General features: G+C 46.7%; 1 protein-coding gene across 1 annotated transcript in view; it reads right to left on the bottom strand.

Annotated features, from left to right (window-relative positions):
- UACA (uveal autoantigen with coiled-coil domains and ankyrin repeats) overlaps positions 1–13,745 on the bottom strand; it is a 34,050-nt gene extending 20,305 nt beyond the window's left edge. Inside the window, exon 1 of the mRNA XM_082488709.1 lies at positions 13,679–13,745. Within this exon, the coding sequence (XP_082344835.1) occupies positions 13,679–13,735 (57 nt within the window). The 5' untranslated portion in view covers positions 13,736–13,745. The remainder of the gene's footprint in view (positions 1–13,678) is intronic.
- Between the last annotated feature and the right edge of the window lie 7,658 nt (positions 13,746–21,403).

Here is a 21,403-nt window from a genome sequence, read left to right on the forward strand (position 1 = left end):
ACTCACCCTGCGGCTGCCCAAGAAGCCGATCCATGAGAAACCATCTACAGAGAGACCTGCCATCAAACCTGCTTGCTGACCTGATCCGCCTGCAGCCAGGTGCCGAGGAAGGGAAGGCACAAACATGCAGCAGGGGACGGCAGCTGAGGAGATACCACAGACCATACCAAACCCTACATGGTACGAAACCAAATGCTGAAATGCTGCAAGTTAACATAGGTACCCCCATGACATCAGTACAGAAATGTACTTACTTATTCAGCTCACTGAATTTGGCCATTCTTAAAAACAGATCTGAACCAGCTCCGTTATGTCCCAAGCAGTTTTCTGATTTTAACATCAAATGGATGCACTAAAAATATGCAAGAGGACAGTTTTTTCTGACTGTGTCAGACTGTTCAAAGGGTCAAAATTCAGCTAAGTGTGATAATTGAAGAGATGAACATGTATTGAGCTGTAGAATAAAGAAATTCAACACTTATAGCTTCAAATTACCTGCAATTACCAAAGTAATGTAGACAGCACAGAACATACAAGTCATTTATAAATAGACCACCATGCATTCACTCTCAGACATTCGTCACCCACCACTTTCTCCTTGTTTACTTCAAATTTAGAATTTCAGGCCACAAGCCAAGCATCCCACCCCAAAACACGGAGCTTGTTCTCTTCCGTTGCATAAAGCATCCTTTCTGAATTGCTTTACACTTTTCAGGAAATTCTGTTCTGTGACAGAAGCCTCACAGCCAAGCTGGACACTGAGGAGTTCATATTCAAGCAGCTTTTGACAGAAGGAAAAGGCTTATAAAGGAGTATTATATTCAAGTCTAACTCTACACAGCAAAGGAATTGACTGATAACGGTGAGACATAAGCAGCCCATAGGTGCACGAAGCTACTTATCACAGTGGATCAGAAGTTCCACGCCTCACTGAATAAAGAACATTAAAACTGGTAAACCTAATAATTTCTAAAATAGAGCAGTCAGAGTAGCTGAAAACATTTTTGTTTCTTGAAGAGAGAAAGCAGCCTATCAATCCCATATGCTTCACATCAGGTTCCTCACAATACACTCCTCCACCTCCCTAAAGCGCCCAACCCACTACCCAAAAGTCTTAGTGGTCTTCACATGAAAGCAAGAAGAACAGCAATAGATAAAACTCAAAGCTATGTAATCTTCACGTTAAAAAAAAAAAAAAAGTAACATTCTATCAAGACAGAACTACCCTCCCCTTAAGATTGTCTTACTAGCAAAGACAAATATTTTTAAAGATTTAATGTACTAAAGTCTGGAAGATCCCCAATGGACACAGGCAGTGCCAATTTGCCAGTTCTCAAAGCGGTGAGAGCCTCAAGCTGCAGCAAGCAAGGTCTCACCTTGCACCAGAGCCAAGGTTTGCAGGTAAAAAGAGGAGATACAAAAAAAGAACAAAACCAAAACCCCACTGCCACCACCCTGCATCTATTATGTTATAGTCATGATTATCTTTATTACCCATTCTCACAATAAACAAGATTACAGTAATCATGAAGTCTTAGAATACCTTAGTACAATACTTGTTAAAAGTGACACGAAGGAATAAAAATAGACAACTAATGAAATTACAACCACTAGTGTTGCCCAGCTAAAGTGCAGTACCAATTTGTCAATTAAAGCATCCATTAGCTTAAAAGCCAAGCCAGCCTGCTTGGCATAATGAAGTCTTGCGTTCACAGCAAAAGCTGCACGCATCGCCAGGGGAGACAGTACTCCTCTGCAGCTTGGCAAAGTTTCCTCTGCTAAGCTAGCTACCTTATAATCCAAGTTTTATGGTTTATTTTTAAATACCTTAGCAACTGTACATGTAGAACATCAAGCTCCGTTCCCTCTAAATTGTTTAGCGTACGACACATTTCACATCCTTAGAGGAAAGCAATCACACCTTGCATGTTTGCCACTGGGTTTGGATTGCTGAGTTTCATACTTGCAGCTTACACCTCCTAGCACAAACCCACTCAAATCCATAGAAAACCTTTCACCAGCTGTTCCTTGCTCTCATTTCATAAATTGAATAACAAGAGCATTGTTTTTTTTTTAAAAAAAATACTATCTTGTTTCCCCCACACACACACCCTTTGATTATAACACTTAAATAAATTGCATCCATTTCCTATGATGTACTAAATCAACTACTGTCACCCAAGCATTTCACATTTAAGGAAAATTCTTCATAGGAAGAATTGTTAAAAACAGATACAACACGCATTAATTAAAAAGAAACTGTTACACAACATTCATCATATTCAAGCCTTTGCATTTTTGCAGTTGTAAACTACTGCCATTGATGTGAAATCTAAGATACCTACTGTGTCTTTAGCTGCACAAGAAAACCAACAAGTCATCGTAGAACTGGCAGCTTCTTGCTGCCAGAAGCAATCAGTTTATCTCACATCAAGTTACGAACCACTGCAGCTCACAAAGCACCAAGCCAGCGTTCAAACAGGCTGCTTCAAGAAATGTATTCTCTCCACCACCCTAAATTCATTTTGCTCCATCCTTCACTTAGCTTGGATCCCCAAGTATATTTTCCCCATCTTCAGGATCATCTTCGGACTTCATAACTCTTAAAAAAAAAAAAAATAATACAGGCTACCCCCAGCCAGCGGCTGCCTGGCCAGCGAAGCCCTGGGTGGGTCTGGCCGCCTGCTCAGCCCGTCCCTCCCCAGCAATCCCCCGAAAACCCTCCCTGAGCTGCTGTTTCTGCACTGTGCCGGACTGCCAGAGCAAGTCAGGCTCACAAGTAAATATTGCCCAGAGCTGAAATATCTTGTAAACAATACGTAGACAGTCTCATCAGCCCAGATCTATTTTCTGATAATCCAGTACTTGATAGCCAAGCGATAGAAAGCAATAGCTATTAATACATTCTCCGCATGCTCAGGCCCTGACTAATGCATTTTAGATTTAATGTTAAGTAAGGAGACAAGCACGCATGAAACTTTACTACAGTGTTGTTATGTTCTGCAGACATGCAAACACTCACTTTAAAATAACAAACACGTTAGTCAAATTAACTGTCCACTGACATTAATGAAGGTCATACTTATCACCACTAATAACACACAAGGACTGAAATACTCACAGGAGTAATTTTTTCCCATTCCACTACACCACAAAGCCAAAACCAGACTCACGATCAGACTTCAGACAGTTACAACCACAGAGCAGATGGAATGCAAGATCCTATTTTGACAGAAATGTAACTGATTTTAAATTAGAAAACACACATGCCTCTGCTTTAAAAAAAAAAAAAAAATCTCCTTTTACAGTGATGAAACCCATTCCGAATAGAACCTGGTTTCGGCTTACTGCTGCTGCCAGTCTGTCTCCCAACATGTTAAATGAGAGGAGTCACAGAGGCTGTCAAAACATTAAATAGACAGCATAATGATTAACAGCAGGGAAGATGTAGACTCTCCTTTCACAAGTTTTAAATTTAAATGGAGATCTCCTGAGTGCCATATTTAGAGGACTAGGTCAACAAGCCAAGCAATGCACTGGTTTGTCCGCAGAAGAGAAACCTGGTGCATAGCCAGAAAAACCACGTACACACACACCCTGGAGGACACACACAAAAGACTGCAAATAACCTAAAAAAGCGATCTTCTCAGGAAAGATATTCTAAAAAAAAAAAAAAAAAAAATCACTCACTTATTCCTATTGGCACAAATTCACCCTTTCTCAGTAACTTCTGAACTATTCCACATCACTGGCTGTGAGCACCCACCCTTTACCTTACAGCACTAATGTGTTTCTCAAAAGAACATTCCAAGACTTCTCTGCAATTAGTGTCCACATGACAAAGCCACTCCAAAAAAGTGAAATGACTATGTCATCTCAAGTTATCTTCTGGCCAGAACCAAGTCTGTCTCCTCGAGCTAAAAATGGTGCTTTTTTTTGGAAAAAAAACACACCCAAAAAACACCCCAACACAATTCACAAGTGACAGCAACAGCAAAAAAAAAACCCAAACATTTAACTGGCACCAGTTTGGTGAGAAACCGTGTAGGTAAGACTATGCCTTCCAGGTGAACAGTCTTGTCCGATTTATTTATCCCATAGGTTTCGCTTGTCTCCATTTTTATCTGCCTGCAAACATTCCTCATGACTCGTGAACTGCACTCATACTGCAGTCCCTTTATGCTGAAGATCCTCCCAAGACAGACTCGACCACAAGATTTAGGATTGCTAAACCACATTCCCCACTCCTGCCCAGCTCAGACGAAGCACAGACAGCAGTTCTCAGGAAACACAGCTTGCGTGGCTCCATCAGGACTGAGCAGCTTCAGTAAACACAGCGCAGCTACAAACTCACCCCGAGTACATTGTTGTCCAAGGCAGCTGAATCTCAGGGCGCTCGGAGGGTAGAAACTAGTGAAGTGTGCTTGTGTTGCATTCTTTCAGTGTAACCGAAGCGTGGAACCCAGTTCAGATTTGGCTTTTCAGAACAAAGACCACCATCAGATACCCCGGCAGTGCAGATCTCTGGAGGTGCTAAATTGCCAAACATACCCCAGATGCCTAGCTAAGGTCAATATTGCCCATTTTCTGTTAACACAGAGCACCTGTTTATCCTAAGCTCAGCCTGCCAGGAATTCTTCCCAACTCCAGGTCTCCAAAGATAAGGGAGCATCCCATCCCCACCATCTGGCTAGGATCAAATGCAGCACTTGTTCTTATCAGCTTGTATCTGGGGCGCTCTCAGTTTAAGGGCTTTACATCAAGCAGATGCGCCAGGTGTCTGCATGCACTCTGTACATCCATCTGGTACTGTAACGCCTTCAGGAGAGGTGCAGAGATACACATACACATCAGCATGTTCAGAAAAAGAACATAAACTGAACAAACACAGAATACTTTTCCAAGAAGTTCTCCTAGCTTTCTCAATCAGCGATTTAAACTTCCTCGGCTAAAGGGACTCTACCTACACACTTAATAGTTCTGAATGAACTGTTCTGTTAACTTACCCAGTTTTTCCTCAAGTCCAGGGAAGCTTTTAGCATCCTCAACACCCTATAGTAAGGGACTCTACAACTTAGCTACACATTGCATGAACAATTACCTACTTCTGTTCTCTCTGAACCCAAACCCCCATATCTCACCAGATATTTAGCAGATCAGAAGTTAATCTACTTTACCTATCTGCAGCCCTCATCTGGTAGATATCTTCGGACCATCACATAACATTACTACATCCTCCTATGCTGTATGCAGCAATACGCACAGCCAGCGCCAATTCAGGCAGCAGATAAAGAATATCACCACTATCGGTTGTTTACTGAGAAGAGTACACTGCATAGTTCAGAGTCAAAGTTTATAGAAGACTCTAAAACTACAGCCTTTGAAAACAAGCCTGTTCATCATCCACCATTATAATTAAGTATTTAAATATGAGAGCAGCAAGAGCGTTAATGACTACCGCTAGAGGTATTTACACTCAGGGCATATTTGGTACCCAGCCTAATTACTCTCACTGTTCTGAGCAAAGGAAGACAAGACATTCCAGTTACTGAAGACAGTAGAAAGGGCACACCGTTGCTGGCAATGAAAGCCAAGGCGTGCCAACAGCAAGGGTAGTTCTGATAGGCTAAAAATAAAAAAAAAAAAAAGTATTTGTACACTGCTGAAAACCTGAGACACAATTACCAAAGTTAATGTTTAAATTTAATTATTGTTGTAGGATATACATTTATCAACAAATAATCATAGCACCATAATTAGGCAATCTGAGCATGAAGCTACTGGGCATCTTCTCCCTCTCAACCAAAAAAAGAAAAGCAGGTAGAGTTCATGACGCCATACACAGTATTACTGCCTGCCCTATCACCCAAGTGTCCCCACCGAGGAACTCGGAGCAAAGTGCTTTATTAGGGATCCCAAGACATAAGAGGAGAGAATAATACTGGGGTTACGGGGACCCAAACAGGATAAATGAAGATCCCAACCCTGAAGGCCTTCGGAAAGCAATCCATAATACACTTTAATCCCAGCAGCTCTTCTGCTGAGATGTTTCTCAACCCAAATATTCTCTGGAGTGAAATCCTAGCAGCTTGAAGGGAACTCAAGACTTTTCAAGCCCACAAGAAGAGATTTCTAGTCACCAGTCTGAGTACAATCAATGAGGTATGACTCCTGTTCGAGAAGGCGCTGACTTTTTTTTTTTTTTTAAAGGAGACTACAGGGCCAGGAACACAAGAAATACTGGTCTTAATATTGCACTGAAAAAAAACTGTGACAAGTTAACTTGTGGCTGAAACAGCACTGCTCAGGAAACTTCCACCTGAACTGGGAATTGCTCATCCACGGTCTCTAAACACTTTTGCCTACATAGCTGCAGAACACCGACTACATAAATACACAGCTTATTTAAATAAAGCATGGACAGTCTTTAGCAGTCATCTAACTCACTTCAGAAGTACCAGTTGCAATTCAAAGCAGTTCTTAAATCTTTCAGCCTGAAAGCTGACATAAACCTGTGAAAGTGAACACAGCTCCTCGTCACTGCTGGGTTAGGCAGATAATCCTATTAATGGAAAAAAACAAAGGGGACGCAGCCTCCTCTAATGCCATTAGCGGGTGACATAAGCATGTAACACACTGAGAGCAAAGAGCTCTGGTAAAACATTGCCATCACCACTTACAGCAAGTGGTCACAAATAAATGAATGGTCCTAAAAATCACCTAGGCAAAAATCACTAGCGTCATACTTTCATGGAAATAGTTAGAAAACTAACACTGCAGTTTCTGAAGTCTGTGAAGACCGTTAGATAGAACGATTCTTGTCAAAGAAGAGACCGAGTATTATTAATTTTATGCCCATCTTTGTCACAGGATATTAATTTTTCCAGTTTAGGTCTCATGCAGTTGTCCTGCAGAGAAAGGTAGACACTCACTGACAAAGAAGAGTTACTTGAAAAATGAACATGTGTCATGTAAGCCGAGCACAGGTGAGAAGGGCAGGCTCGGCACATCTACCAGCCCATGCATTTAATTATCCTGCTCATTCTGCAGAGGTCAGAGTACAGTTGTGATCAAAACTAACGCCTGAACAGACACACCCTGCGATTTTATATGGCACAAAATTATGATTGCTTTTGAAGTAGTTTGATTTATTTAAAAACTGCACAAACTGACAGAGCAAAAGGGTAGGTTAGACTACTGAAACTATTTTTAAAGATACATACCAGGTGTAGCTTCCCCCTATGGTACAGATGCACATCACCTAATACCCACCCATCTTGCAGACTTTGGCTTATTTGCAGTTGCCTAGAAAATACTGCAGATACAACACTTGGGAAAGTATTAGCTCAAACAGGGGGGAAAATGGCATTTTGTATTTTATAAGCATATTTTGCTTATCAGGATATGTCTGTATTCACATACAAATGTTCTAGAGTTCAAAATCATACTGTTTAGTCTACATAAGGCAAAAACAGACACAGCTTGAACACAGGGTTCTTGTTTCACCCAGCAGGTTCCCACACGCAGCATGTTATCACCTCATTTGCTGCAATTTCTCCATCTACAGAAAAGTCATTGAATGCTACAGAGTAGGCAAGGCTTAGTCTAAACAGTGATCAAAAATAACCGCCTTCCTAGGACCACACTGGTTTTGCACTGCTCTCAAAGTGCTCATGTCAAGAATTCATATTAACAGCTGTGCTGTTGCATGGCCTGTTTATATGTAACTGCATCCTGTAATTAATACAGGTAATAGGCTCCTAACAAACAGGTTAAAGCAAAACAAACAGTAACCACCTAAAACCTCATCATAACCATGCCTGTTTTTACCCTATTCTTAAGGCATTTTCCTTCCTACTACAACTTAGCATATCCCATCAAGATCAAATTATCAAGTATCAAGAAAGTATTCAAATCTAGTTCTAGCTACCTATGCGGCATGTCAAAGAGTCCTCTCAAAACCATCTAAGGGCTCTAAATCTGTGTCAAATAGTACATTTCCATCTGCAAGGAGTGACACATCCCTAACAGCATAGCCAGTTTCTTTATCATTTGGCTGGGGTAGGGAGAAAAACCACCAGCATCAACTGCAACAGCAAACAAGATACAGGGGAAATGTCAAAGAACTCTGCGTACTGCTCTTGAAGGATGCAAAGCCTAGTTAAATATATATATATATATATATATATAAATTTTGGTTTTAAACACAACTTCCTCATGTCTCATTGCCAACATACAACTCAAGTGCACTTTATTGATAAAGCATCCTCAAATTCTCAGCCCTGAGATACAGACCAACTGGGACACTAATAAAAGCGATCAGAACTAATTATGCACTGCAAATAAACCAGCATTTTTGCAGCTGCATTGTAAAACAGTCTGTTAAGTACATTTTATGGTAACCAGGACTGGACTTACACACATTAAAGAACATAAGAGCCTTTTACGGCAAGAAGAGCAACACAGCTTTCACCACAAAAATAATGAGATGGGGAGCCCTGGACGCCTCGGTCCTGCTGCAGCCTAGCTTTACCCCCACAAGTGCCCAGGAGAAAGTATTTCCCCTTTAAATGCGGAGAAAGCAGCAGCAAGGTCAGAGTCCAGCTGCCTTTGTCTTCCATTAAAAGCAGCATATCACACGGCCTTCCTCAGGACTCCATGCAACCCATTAGCTTGAAAATACAAAGCTCTCAGGCAAGGACCAATTGATTCGCGTACTTCTATTTATTAATAACAAAGCATCAGAGAATATTAGGGGGTGATGAAACACAACATGACTATTACATTCATCACGCAGGGAAGCAACCTTAAGCACATATGCATGGAGAAGGGAATACCACATTACCGTCTGACTCAATCCTGTTCAGTCACCATTAAGTAATGAAAATAGGGAGACAATATCAGTCTCAGAGGTTATAAGCATTTGCTTGCTAATAAATATTAAAATACTGACAAAGTACTATATAAGTTGTATGTCAGCAAAAGGTCAGGTGAACTTAAAACAGATAACCAAACAGCCTTAGCTGCTTCACAGACATAATATGCAGATAAGGATATTTAACTTGCACACAGGCACTCAGTGCACTTCCAATTTTTTAAATATTTTTAATTGCTACATTCCAAAATGATAAAGCATTGATAAATACTCCTTTTTAAAGAGTCTGAAAATTACAATGCACCTGTAAACAGGCTGCACCACAAAGCTTTTGCTGAACCACAAATTGCCTCTCTTGACTAACCCTGTGTTTCTTCAAGATCAACCACAAACATCACACAAATAAGCACATAATTCTATTTAGCTAAATGCAAATGAATCACAAAGTTGGGGTTTTTCCCCTGAGGAGCACATACATTAGCACAACCTTTAATAAAGCTTCCTGGAACACAAACATACTCTAAAGAATAACCACAGCCAGCCTGGGACTTGACATTTGAATATTCTAGTGTTGCCGATTCTTGGCTACGTTGCCTGAAGATGGCTTTGTAAAGTCACCATAGGTTGCCCACAACAGAGAGGAGGGAGGTAGGAGAGAGGGAAGAGTAACTTTGCTCCGGTCAACAGCAGCAACACGGGAAAAATTCTGCTGATAGGTCATAACATTGTGATCAGCGTGGCGGACAAAAACTGCACAGAGCAGAATGCCATGAAAATCTTGTTCGTTTCTAAACTGATGCGTGCCACCAGCAGCACAAGTTTTCTTTTGCTGAAAAAGTTCACACAGAAGTGATCTTGAATCTTCAGTTAAAATTAGGTTACCAAACATCTGGTTTTTACTTCATTCGGTAAGTTACTAATGTGTACTCTACAGCACACTGGTGCTACAAATCACTTTTAACAAAGTTACTCTGCTGTATCTGTCAAATCTGAACAAGAGGTGGTACCTTCCCTCTCTGCTGCTGACAGGGCAGTAGTAGTTGTTTAATGCTGTGTCGGGTCAACCCACAAAGTTCTACTCCCTACATAGAGTAAAAGTCATCCATTTCACAGAATTGGGCAGTCTCCACAAGAAAAAAAAAAAAAGCATTAACACAACCTTAAACAAATTCAGCTGCCACTAACTACAGAACTTATTCAGATACTAATTTAATAATCACAGATCATCACACCAGGTCAAGTGCTCAGCTGTCTACCTTTGCTTCTTCCACAATGGTTTCCACTAATTATATATGAAGTTCAGTTTCTCTTAATTAAAAAAAAAAAAAAAACACACATCATTTTTCCCAGAGGAGAAAGGACTGATAGAAGTTCTCAGATGGTTTTACATCTGCTTATTCTCATTACTTGCAGGTGCTCCAGGCAGCACTGCTAATTTCTGAAGCGCGTGCGTATCTCACACCAGCTCTGCCTTTGATGTCCTATCTTAGGACACAAACAACTCCAAAGAGATGCAGACCTGCCACTGCTCAGTGACACAGCTTCAGCTGTGCTCAAAGCCCTGCCAGGAATCCCACCTCTCACAGTACATAGCCATCCTCTGGCAAGCAGTCCAGAAGCCCCCTTCCCTGAATTCCAGACCTCTTCACAAAGGACAGAAAGGCTAAAACCCCCACATTAATAAAGATAACACACCTCAAATTTAACAGAACACCTCCACAGCTACTTCCCAAGTGTTAAAGAAATACAAAGGCAACCTGTAGTCCCCCCTCCCTGAGGCCAACAGTTAGCATCTCCCCAGTGAAAGTCGGTTAGCAAAGGTCTGAAATAAAAACTTTGCAGAACAACAAACCAATCTTTTCCCAACCATCTTCTCAAGAAAAAACACACTAGTGAGCACTTCATATTTGCTTCTCGTACATACAGCTAGAGACAGAATATCTATCTTTACTGGAAGAACACATTTCCTAAACACAAACTAGATCACAAACATACACTTATAATATATCAGTATGTATTTTGGAATCTCATAAACACTAGCAGTGCATGCTGCTGCGGTCACCCCAATAGGATTGACTACATTAATTAAAATCTATCTGGTAAATGTTAGTGAATGAGGCATCATCTCTGACTGAAAGTGAGGACCATGCCCTCAAGGCTTCACGCTCCACAGAATCTGGTGTTAAAGTTTCCAGCCTACACCACTGCAAATGACAAGCATTTGTCTCACTATTCAGAGCACAGAAGTTACCAAACAGGCTGCTCAGATTATTTTCCAAACACCATCGACCAGCTGGAGTGGGCAAAACCAGATAATTCCATTTTCAGACACAACATTATGGATAATTGTGGAATTGGTAATAACTATCATTTTTACTTTCTGCTGCTTTTCAGGGCTTCACTCCATCCCGAGACAGGTAATAAAGCCATTTCCAAAAGATCACCATCAGAAGACAGATGGCATGTAACTATTACCTTAACATGAAGGAAAGTTTTCCGAAGCATGATGAAGGGATTAAGTTTCTCTCCACCCCCCAGGAAATAGCACTGGGTGGGAACAGAAGAGAGGGATGAAGTTTCTCAAACAGGCAACTCTTTTACACTCTTTTCAAGCAGGATCTATAAAGCTCACACTGGCAGGATTCCCACCCACTTCCCCTCCTTCCCGGGCAGTTAGAAACAGAGACCCAGCTTTACTCAGCCATCCTCCCCTTCGGCCTCACTATTAACACCCACCCAAGCAGATAAATTCCACCCCCACCCCCCTATAGAAGGTTATAAGTTGGTGTTTGATTAGCCCGTGGAGTGAACATGTAACCAAAATATATAATAAACAGGGGAACTAAGAACATCATGGGTACAAACCCCAGTTTTTAAAGGATCTCAGTGAAAATAATTTCCCTCCCTGTATTTTAGAATAACTTCAGCTCTTAAAAGTGTTAAGATGGCTCAAACCTACTTTGAAAGAAAGGCTTGTTGAGCCTTCACCTGTGGAAGTGAAAAGTCTCCATCTCTATTCAAAAACAAATAGGGATGCTGTGTTTGTTGAAATTTAATTATTGTAGACTTATTTTGAAATAACAAACAGCTCTAAAGTATAGGACGATTAATGAATAGCATAAACCAGTGTCAGCCTACACATGACAAATTATCATAACAAACTCCTGAATCACTCCTTTGCCCAGTGAAGTGTTCAGCATGGCAATGCACTTCTACACAGAGCTGTCATTTTGTCAGATGAGTTCCGTCAGCAGTTTACAAGCCTGAATATCTACATATCTTTCTAATGAGCTATTATTTTCAAGTAACAGCTTCAGATCCAAGACAAATGTGCAGGAGTATTTTAAAGATAGCTAATACCTTAAAAGACAACTGATAAAAGTCAGTGTACAACATTAACTGTCCCTTTTCCGCTATTCCACGTAGCCGGCAGCAAGTTTAGCAAATCAGTGCAGGAAGACAGCAAGAAGCTTTGGAGTACAACTGCTACAGCAGATTCCCAGGGAAGCATTTACTGAATGGTCACAATTAAAGATGATTTACCACACAGCGTCATTTCTCAATATAGCTTTCTTCAGCTACAAAGACCCCTCTCATCAAAAGTCACCTGCAGAGATGAATGAAGGAAAAACGATAACCAATAAAGTCATTTAAAGGCAGTTGACGCTAGCCTAAATTTTGGAAGCTGCAGAGAACAAGACACAGACAGCCGCACCATCACAAAGGTACCTCATTTCCAGAGGCTGCAACTCCCCCAGGCCCAGTATTTCCAGAATGGATGATCAGAAATCACAACTGTGTATAGCCACTAGCCACTCTGAAAGCTTCTTGTCCACTTTCTAAGCAAATCCTCCTTCTGGGCACTGGAATAAACGCTCTGATTTTGCCACAGAAATTACTAACGTTGAACGAGCTCCTGGCAATGCCATGCACACGTATCTCAGCAAGCCCCGGGGCAGGTTGCCAGTCAGAGCTCAGCACTGGCTCCCAGGGCTCTCACCACAAAATAAAGAAAAAGGCGTTAATTTCTGCTGAAAGCAGAACTGAAGGCAGAGGTAACATGCGTTTGCACGCTTGCTTTCCGAGCCGCGGGGCATCAGGGCAGCCTGCAGGAGGGCCTGGGCGCCAGGTGTAGTGCGTATTCTCATCCCGCTTCTCCCCAGGCCAGCGCTCAGAGCTGCCCTCCCTCCGCCACAGCCCCCCCGGGGGCCCTCTGCCTGCCCGGTAAGGCCCTGCACTCAAACCCCCGGGGACCTCCACTCCTCCAGCAGACCCCCAGCGCACTGAAGCCCAGCTCCCCCGAGTGCCAGGGTGCTGCCGCGCCACGTCTGCCCCAGAGACTCTCTCCACCCCCCTCCCCCAGTTCTTCCAGGCTCCCCCAGCAAAGCCTCAGCACTCCAGGGAGCCGGGGGTCCCTGTTCCCGGCCCCCCTGCAACACCCAGCTGCCCGGCCCCTTCTACTCCTCCCACCCCAGACCCCAGCACCCCACAGACCCCCAGCCCCATCCGCTCCCCAGACCCCTCCCTCAGCTCCCCGGCCTGACCCCCCAGCAGAGCCCACCCTCCACCCCAGCCCACCTCCCCACGGAGCTGCATGACCACCGCCCGCCCGCCGAGCTCAGCCCCACCGCTCCAGCTCCAGGTAACCCCAGAGAGCTCAGCTCCCGCAGCACAGCGACCCTCAGCCCCGCCTGCCCTCACAGGAGCCCCCGGGCCCTCAGCCCGCCACCGCAGGCCCCCCGCCCCCGGAGGAGGGGTGAGGGGGCTCTCCCCTCCTCTGCTCCCCGCCCTGCCGGCACCCACCGCGCTGCCCCCGATGACCGCTTCGTGCTTCTTCAGGCGGGACTTGAGGCTCTTCATGGCGCGGCCCCGGGCGGGCGGGCGCGGTACCGACCCCCGCGACGCGCACCCGCCGCCGCCACGGCCGGGACGAGCTGGCCCCCGCCCGCCGCAGCACCCCTAGCCCGCCGCCCCGCCCACCCGGTAATCCCAACCAATCGCCGCCCGCCCGCGCGGGCGCCGCGGCCAATCAGCAGGGAGAACGAGGGGAGGGACTTCCTCGTTTTAAAGGCCGCCTGAGGGGGGGGTGTGGGTGGGAGCGGCGTGGCGGGGGCGGAGTCTTACCCCGTGCGGAGCCGCCCGACCGCCAGGGGGCGCGCCGCGGGCGGGGCAGAGGCACGCGGCAGGCGGTGCGCCGCTCTGGCGCCAGAGCAGCCCCTCAGGGGCACCACAGAGAGGGCGGCAGGGCCTCGCCGTGCTGAGGGTCCCGGGGGCCGGCCGGGCTGCCCCGCCGCCTGTGGCTGTGCCCCCGGAAGACACCGCCTCCATCTCTCCAGGCTTGCCGGGTTGGGGAGTGAGGGCAGAGCTCCCAGGCCTGGTGGCAGGAGGGAGCGGGTGGGAGCCTGGCGCGTGCTTGCCAGGAGCGGAAAATGCAAACCCATTGCTGTCCTTGCAAACATTCTCCCTCTTAATAAAGGAGGCGTTTATTCACGGGAGATCTTACAAGCCGAGTAGAGGCAGCATTTAAAACAATGTAATTAACTCCCTGCTTCTGCGTAAGGAATGTCTGAGGGTGGCAGTTTGCTTGGTTTGGTCGCAGCTTTGTTCAGCCCAAAGTCCATTTAACATCCCGTTTTCATCAAGTTACTCACAGCCCTGTCACACACAATGGCCCAGCACTGGGGAGTTTAAGGTCACGCACGGTTTTGAGACTGTTTAATTACAACCCATGGATTGTGTTTAAAACCTTGCTTATTACAGCTGGATTGGAGCCATTCAATCAATGTATGTCTAATGTAAGCAGAGCTCAAGGTAAATGTCACTGCTTTTTAATCGATTCATGCAAACCACACATTCAAACACTTAGGTTTCTCTCTAGGTCGCCTGTTTAGAGGGAAAGACACCCGGTGGCTTAGAATATATACTGTCGTTTCGTGCACGTCGGTGTCGCTGGGAAATACCAACGTGCTCCAAAATTAAAACCTTCCCCAGAGGAGTCTAACCGCCAGCCTAACCTCATCCAAAAGGGATTAAGTCCAGATTGGAACTCTCCAGAGAAACGATGTTCATGCTCTGAATGCCATTTAACGGTTTCAGGGTTCTCCTCCCTAAAAACCCCTTGCTTTCAGGCAACCTCTCTCCTTTCAGGAGCCACCTCCTTCCCCCTGTGGATGCCTCCACGCTTCCAAGGCGCCGACAGAAACTCCAAAACCAGCTTCTCCTCAGAGGAGAAATAAACCACCTCTCGACACCTCTGTCATTCAGCCAGCCAGCACCCCTCCGGCTCTCAAAGGCCTGTAAGTCCCCTTTGAACCCTGGTTCCCACCACTTCGGCCCGGCATTGCCCTCCTGTCGCCGCCGGCACAGGTAATCTGACCCTGCCTGGCACAAATCACAGTGGCGTGGCGGGTAAAACGACAGCGGCAGCTGGAAGCTGGGGAGATCAGGATTGCCCGGTTATTTTCTACCCACGGTAGTTTCCTTTAGTGGTTTCCTTTAGTTAGCTGAAGGTACCGAATCGAAAAAGCAAATTCCTAGACCGCAGCCAAGCCACAGCACCTCAAAAGGGTGTTTGTGTAAGGACCTGCACAAACATGAGCCAGCAGTGTTCATGTCCACTCAGGAACCCAAGCGCAAAGCTAAGCCCAGCACCAGTCTAACCTGGGGCGGATGAACTGGTTTGAGTTGATCAAATCAGAGCCACTGTTTGCCGAGTTGTAACAGAAAGTAGTTGGTTCATTGAAAATATGGTTTTATTACTGAAAGTTTCAGCTGTAGAAAATATTATCTGACTTTCAGGACCAAGCTAACAGCAGTAGCTTTCTCCTCCTTCCACCAATTTTATGCTGTTTAACAGAAGCTCATTCTGAGACACTCCAGTACAAGGGAAAGCAGAATTTTAAAAATAACTCCGTGCTATCATGTCAGTGCTGAGAAGCTGCCCATAGCAGTTCCAAGTGCTCAACCAGTTCCTGAGCCCTTCCCTGTCCCCAGATCATCGCACACATACATGCGTTTGCACCAACCAGCTGGGTCTCTGCTCTTCACAGGGCTCAGCAGCCGCTGCAGTAAGAGGACGGCATCTCCCTTGGGAACCAGCTTCCTCCTGCTGGAGTCGATCGTGGGTGAAGCTTGTCCCAGTCACACAACGTTTCTCACTAGCCCGCTCTGTGCAGGGTAAAGCGATCAGCCGGAGCGGAGCCTTCCCCTTTTTTCACCCCCGTTGAAGCAGAAAGCTCCCTATCTGAACGCCATCGTTCAGCCCTAGTGACGCATGTGTCAGCACAAGAACAAGATGTTTCACGTTAAATTGCTAGGGACTGACTTGTACATTTGACTGGCATCCAGGCCGTACACGTTCAGGAGGGAACCCAGCTCATCTCACTGCCTCGGCAGCGCATCCTGCAGCTCTCACCTTTGACTCACCCGCCCAAGCCGGGCCATAGCAGTGCAGTCTGGACAGACATCCATGGTCTGACCACTGTGCCAGAACTATTCCCAGATTCTGGACACATCTACTACAGTCTTTTTCTCCAGGCTTCTCACTTTGCTCTCCAAATTAATTCAAGCTGCTGCTGCTAAGATTCTTGGCATGTAGTTCCCACTACATCACCCCTCTCCTCATCCCATCCCCTCTCTGCCTATTAGCTAGATACATCCTCGTTTGTTCTGCAGTACGCTCTCACCATCACTCTGTTACTGGTTCTTGGCTTCCATCGCCTCATTCCCCGCTCGTCTGGCTAGCCTTTCTCCCAGCTCTCTTGTAAGTGAGACAAGCCAATACAAGCCAGTCTGCTCAGCTTGTATTTGCTTTGCGTGGGCACAAAGAGTAAAGCACAACCTGAGGGTGGTTAGATAAGGTCACTTCACTGCTGACAAGCAGAGAGACCACATGGAAATTTGCAGCTCTTGCTGGAGATTTGTTCCACTGCCTCCCCAACACCACATATTTCTTTCTCTGTGACTTTATCCTTCAAACCACAGGCTGCTTTGGGCCAATGACTGACACTGACATAGGGTTTGGTGGGTGCCCATTAGATGTTCCTGCATAAGCAATATTGTGTTCGCGGTAGCCGCTGTCCACGCTCCCTGCTGCCATGGGTGGCCAACCACAGGGACTGTCCAAGTCCTGCCGAGCACGGCAGGGCTGCATGCACCAATACACACTTTGTGCCATTTCAGTAACCGTGGCTAAAATCTGATCTAAACAAGCAGCTTATGTAGCTCCGAAACTATCACACCCTGTATCTGCTCAAATGTTTCATTTTTGTGACAACCTTCGCTTACAGCAGCGCAACAAAGGGTATATTTATTCCAACAACGTTTGTGTGATAAGTACTGAGTTAATGGCACACAAAATTTGCTGGCCGGTCCTCTGACAGGCCTGGGATCTAATTAATCTCTGGCAAGATCCCCTGAAATAGAAGCAGTGTTGGCCTGCACATCTAGCAGTCAAGACAAACTAATTGGAGCCAAGTTGTACAGGAGGAAGGAATAGCTTCACCGTGGTAGAGGGTTTTTCAGAGTTACAGTGCCAAAGTCTGCGTTTCTGCTCTATTAGAAGAGCACAGTTTGCACAATTTTCTTACCCGCAGCCGGAGTTCAAGGAGAAGGATTTGAGTCAAAGTCACCAACTAGCACAGAGCTAGGTGGTCACGCACTCCAGCAAGTGAGGTGATACCGACTTCCTGAGCTTGTGCGCAACAGAGACAACCGAGCAGCGGGTTTCCGTACGGACTGTGACTCCGGGACCTCCACCTACGCTCGGTGACATCTGCCTGCGGCCACGCAGGGAGCTGGCTGGGGAGCAGCCTCCGAGCAAACCACCGCTTGGCAACATCTGTCTCCAAAAAGATGCTCAACGAGCTTTGGTTCTCAGCTATTTTATAAGACAGAAAAGCAGATCAGCCTGAATATGTTACATTTCTCCAGGCGTTTGGCTAATCAATCAGTTTGTAACAGGACTTAAAAATCAAACCCTAACATGACAGAAAGGGAAACACGCTCCTCACTTTCTATTTCTACCCGGGTCATTAGATTACCCAGCCACTTCCTGCGTCACTTGCTGCCCTAATCATCCAGATAAATTCATCCCCGTGCCAGGCACACGCATGGAGGAGGATATAATTTTATCTCCCTTTGCTCTTGAGCCCATGAAGAGTCAGTTTTCACTGCAAGGATACAGCAAGGCCTTGCTCTAGGGTGTCTTACTCCCCGTCTCACGTGCAGGCTCACCGTGGGATGCAGTGCACCGGGCAGAGGCACACTTCTCTGCCCAGTGCCTTTCTGAGCTGGGTCTCGTGCCCACACCATGCACCTCCCGGGAGCAGCCTGCAGCGATGGCCACACAGAACCGGAGCACGTGCGCAGCCACGGGCACGCCAGGCGGGCACCAGCGCCCGGCTGCGCTGCCTGCCGCTGACTCCCACCGTCCCCTACGGCCACTTCTCCCCATCCCTGAGAAGCACCAGCCATGAGCGCGCAAACCTGCCCGCACGTCTCGCTGCCACTGTGCGGGGGATGGGGAAGAGACACGGCCGCAGGTACGAACCAGCAAGCAGCGTCTCTTACAACGCACAGCCCAAGCAATCCAGTGTCCAGGCTTTCGTTTGACTCCTTTCACCCCCATTTTGTTCTGGGTTCCGAGAAAGGGAGAAGGGAGGAAACATGTTTAGACAGAAACCTCCACGCAGCCAGTGTTTACACACTGCTCCTGAACCAGTCTGGCACGATGCCGAGCTTAGGCAGAAACAAAGCGTGTGCCAGCCTCTTGGGAGCCGAATTTGACAAAAGCTCGGCTGCCAACTTGGCTGCTCTCGCTTATTACTAGCGGCTCTTTCCGAACAGTGCCTGGCAGTCACGGGAAGCACTCGGCCCTGCACACGAAGCACAGTGCCCAGACCAAGCGCGAGACCGTGCCTGTCGTGGAGAGCTGCCCGTGCGTAACCAACAGGGCAGCAGTGGGAATGGAAACAGGTGGGATACAACTTTCCAAAGCTGTACGTCAGGTCAGAAGTGGGTGTAGAAACTAGGGCTGCTGCCTACCGCCAAGACAGCCGACAGAACAGGCTGTCCTGTGCATTCATTACTGATTAAAACACACCCCAAAAGAAGATAACACCCCAGAGGAAGGGAATCTGTTTTGGCAGTGGGAGCGGGTAAAGCTCAGGTTGTGGACGAAGACTGAGACAGAACAGCTCCTCAGTTTTTCCCACGCAGGCACGCGCAGGGAATTGGCCAATTTAATTTTCGTGACTGCATAGGACTCTAGTTCCAGTCGTAAGGGGAAGATTTGGAAATACGGCTAGGGAAGATGTAAATGTAAAGGCATCTTTTCTTGGGTCTCCAAGCCTTGCCAAGCACCGCTGCTGCTGAGAGAAAGCAAATACGTTTTCAGAGAAGTGAAATTGTTGTGATGAGGCAGCAGCACTGAGAGACAGCCAGTAAACCTGTGATGGTTTTAGCGCTGTGGTCCACAGTATCTGTGTGACAAATTCTATTAATTAAACAGCGCATTCCAACAAGTGGAAGTGAGCTGAATTTCCAAGTGAAACTAAAGTCTGCGGCGTTCACCTCAGAAAGCTGTGATTGAACTCTGTGTAACACAGACTGTGGTCGTGCCCAAGGTTGTGAATGCTGCGTAGCCAGAATTAGAAGCAGAAGTGGGAGCAAGAAACATACCAAAACCTTCTGACATGCACATATGCATCAGGAAATCGTCACCATTAGATTCTGGTTCCCCACACTGCAAAGAAAAGTGGGTTTTTCTGATGCCTCTGTTTATCAGCAGTAGTAGGCAGGAGCTTCGGTCAGATAATGCAACTCCTGTAAGATAGGAGCTTCTGCCCGGGGGCCTCCCGGGATGCCACGGTACCCTGGGCAAATCTGCAGAGAGTGAAACAGCGAACACTGCGCAATCGGAGAGCCCGGTGCAGCCCCGCAAGGCCCAGTGGATTAGCAAAGCAGTTCAGGAATGGCCGCGGAGGCAGAAAACACGAAACGAGCATCTGGAAACGTGGAGATCCTGAACCCACTCTGTAAGCACTCCCTAACAAGCAACTCGTCTGTGGGCTGGCTTACAGCAGAGAGCCGAAGGCGAACCACAGGGGCTGTGTCATTCTTGCAGGCTCTTAAATTGTGCGGCAGCCGCGGCTGCCTCCGCTCAGAGCGGAGGCAAAGGGAACATCAGTAACCTCCGTGCCTGGACCAGTGCTGCCGGGGCTGGGCCAAGTGAAATATGGCAATGGCAAGACAAAGCCCCATCGCCCCTGGACTGGTTTGGTCACAGAGATAAAGCCTTACCATAAATACAGTAACAGGGAGGACAGACAAATGGAAGGGATAAAGAGAAGTGATAAGGAGACTGAAGGAATGTAAAGATCAAAAGGAACTTAACCAGACCTGAATGCCTTCCTGTGCCTGATAGAACAGACTAGCCAGGGAGTAACTGTGCTCCAGTTTAACAACTGATTCGTTTACAATGAAAGAGAGAGAGAAAAATGCGTCTCTGTGGGAATGTATATTGTGCAAATCCATCTGAACTCCAGCGGAGCTGCAGACGGGTCTTCAGAGAGACAATGCTCTGTCTATGGGGAGCCAGCGCGGTTCAGAGGAAAACATCTCAAAGGGCTGTTTGTCATTAGCACGTCTTTCCCCATCTGCATTGGATGGGTTTTGCTGGCTGCCTACACTGGAAACCAGAGCTCCTAGGCAACACCAGTCACAGTTTCCAAAGCTTTAGCGGTGGAGTCAGTAGCAAAGGGAAAACTCTTCCTGAGCTTCTTATCCTTGTATGCATGGTGTCTGGGGTTGGACCATCAACAGCTCGGAGCCTCGTTTAAGCTCAAATAGATCAACAGTGAAACCAGAGCCTCTTGACCTTCAGTAGCTCCCTCACACCGCGTCTCCTCTTGGGAACTCCTGTCAGCACAGGAGAGATCCTTGATTCATTTTTAGGTTGATGAGGAGCAAAGCAAGCAGGGGCTCAGGTTTGCAACCGTCCAGGCGTGGATTTGCAGTGTAATAATGGCAACCACAGCGACTCCCACAATAGCCCTAAACAGCAGTGTCTCCTGAAGCCAGAGAAACACCACACAGCTCTCCAAGCCTCGCAAAATAGCTTCATTATCTCTGCCATGCTTTGCCTGCTCTCCATCTGGTCTGATCAGCAGGAAACCAGCAGGGTCTGAAATCCTGCCTTCTGCTCAGAGAGCAGCTGAACCTGCAGCAGCAAACACGGGGTGCGCAGGAGAGGCGAGAACGGAGCTGAATCAGAGGAGAAAGGGGAGGCGGGCTGAGGGACGCACGGACCCCCGGGATGACGCAGGGAGAAGAGGAGTGCCTGGGGTGACCTGCCAGGCTGGCACGGGGCTGTCAGCGCGCAGCCCCACTGCCCGGTCCCTGCACCCGCCGGTCTTATGATACTGCAAAATAAACCTTCTGCCTGCATTTGCTGCTCCCTCTTGGATGCTGGCCGATGGTAAACGGGGTGTGAATTTCCAGTGAATGGGATTTGGTTCTGGAAAGGAG

Source organism: Vanellus vanellus (genome assembly GCF_965231255.1).
Source record: "Vanellus vanellus genome assembly, chromosome: 11".
Classification (NCBI taxonomy): Eukaryota; Metazoa; Chordata; class Aves; order Charadriiformes; family Charadriidae; genus Vanellus; species Vanellus vanellus.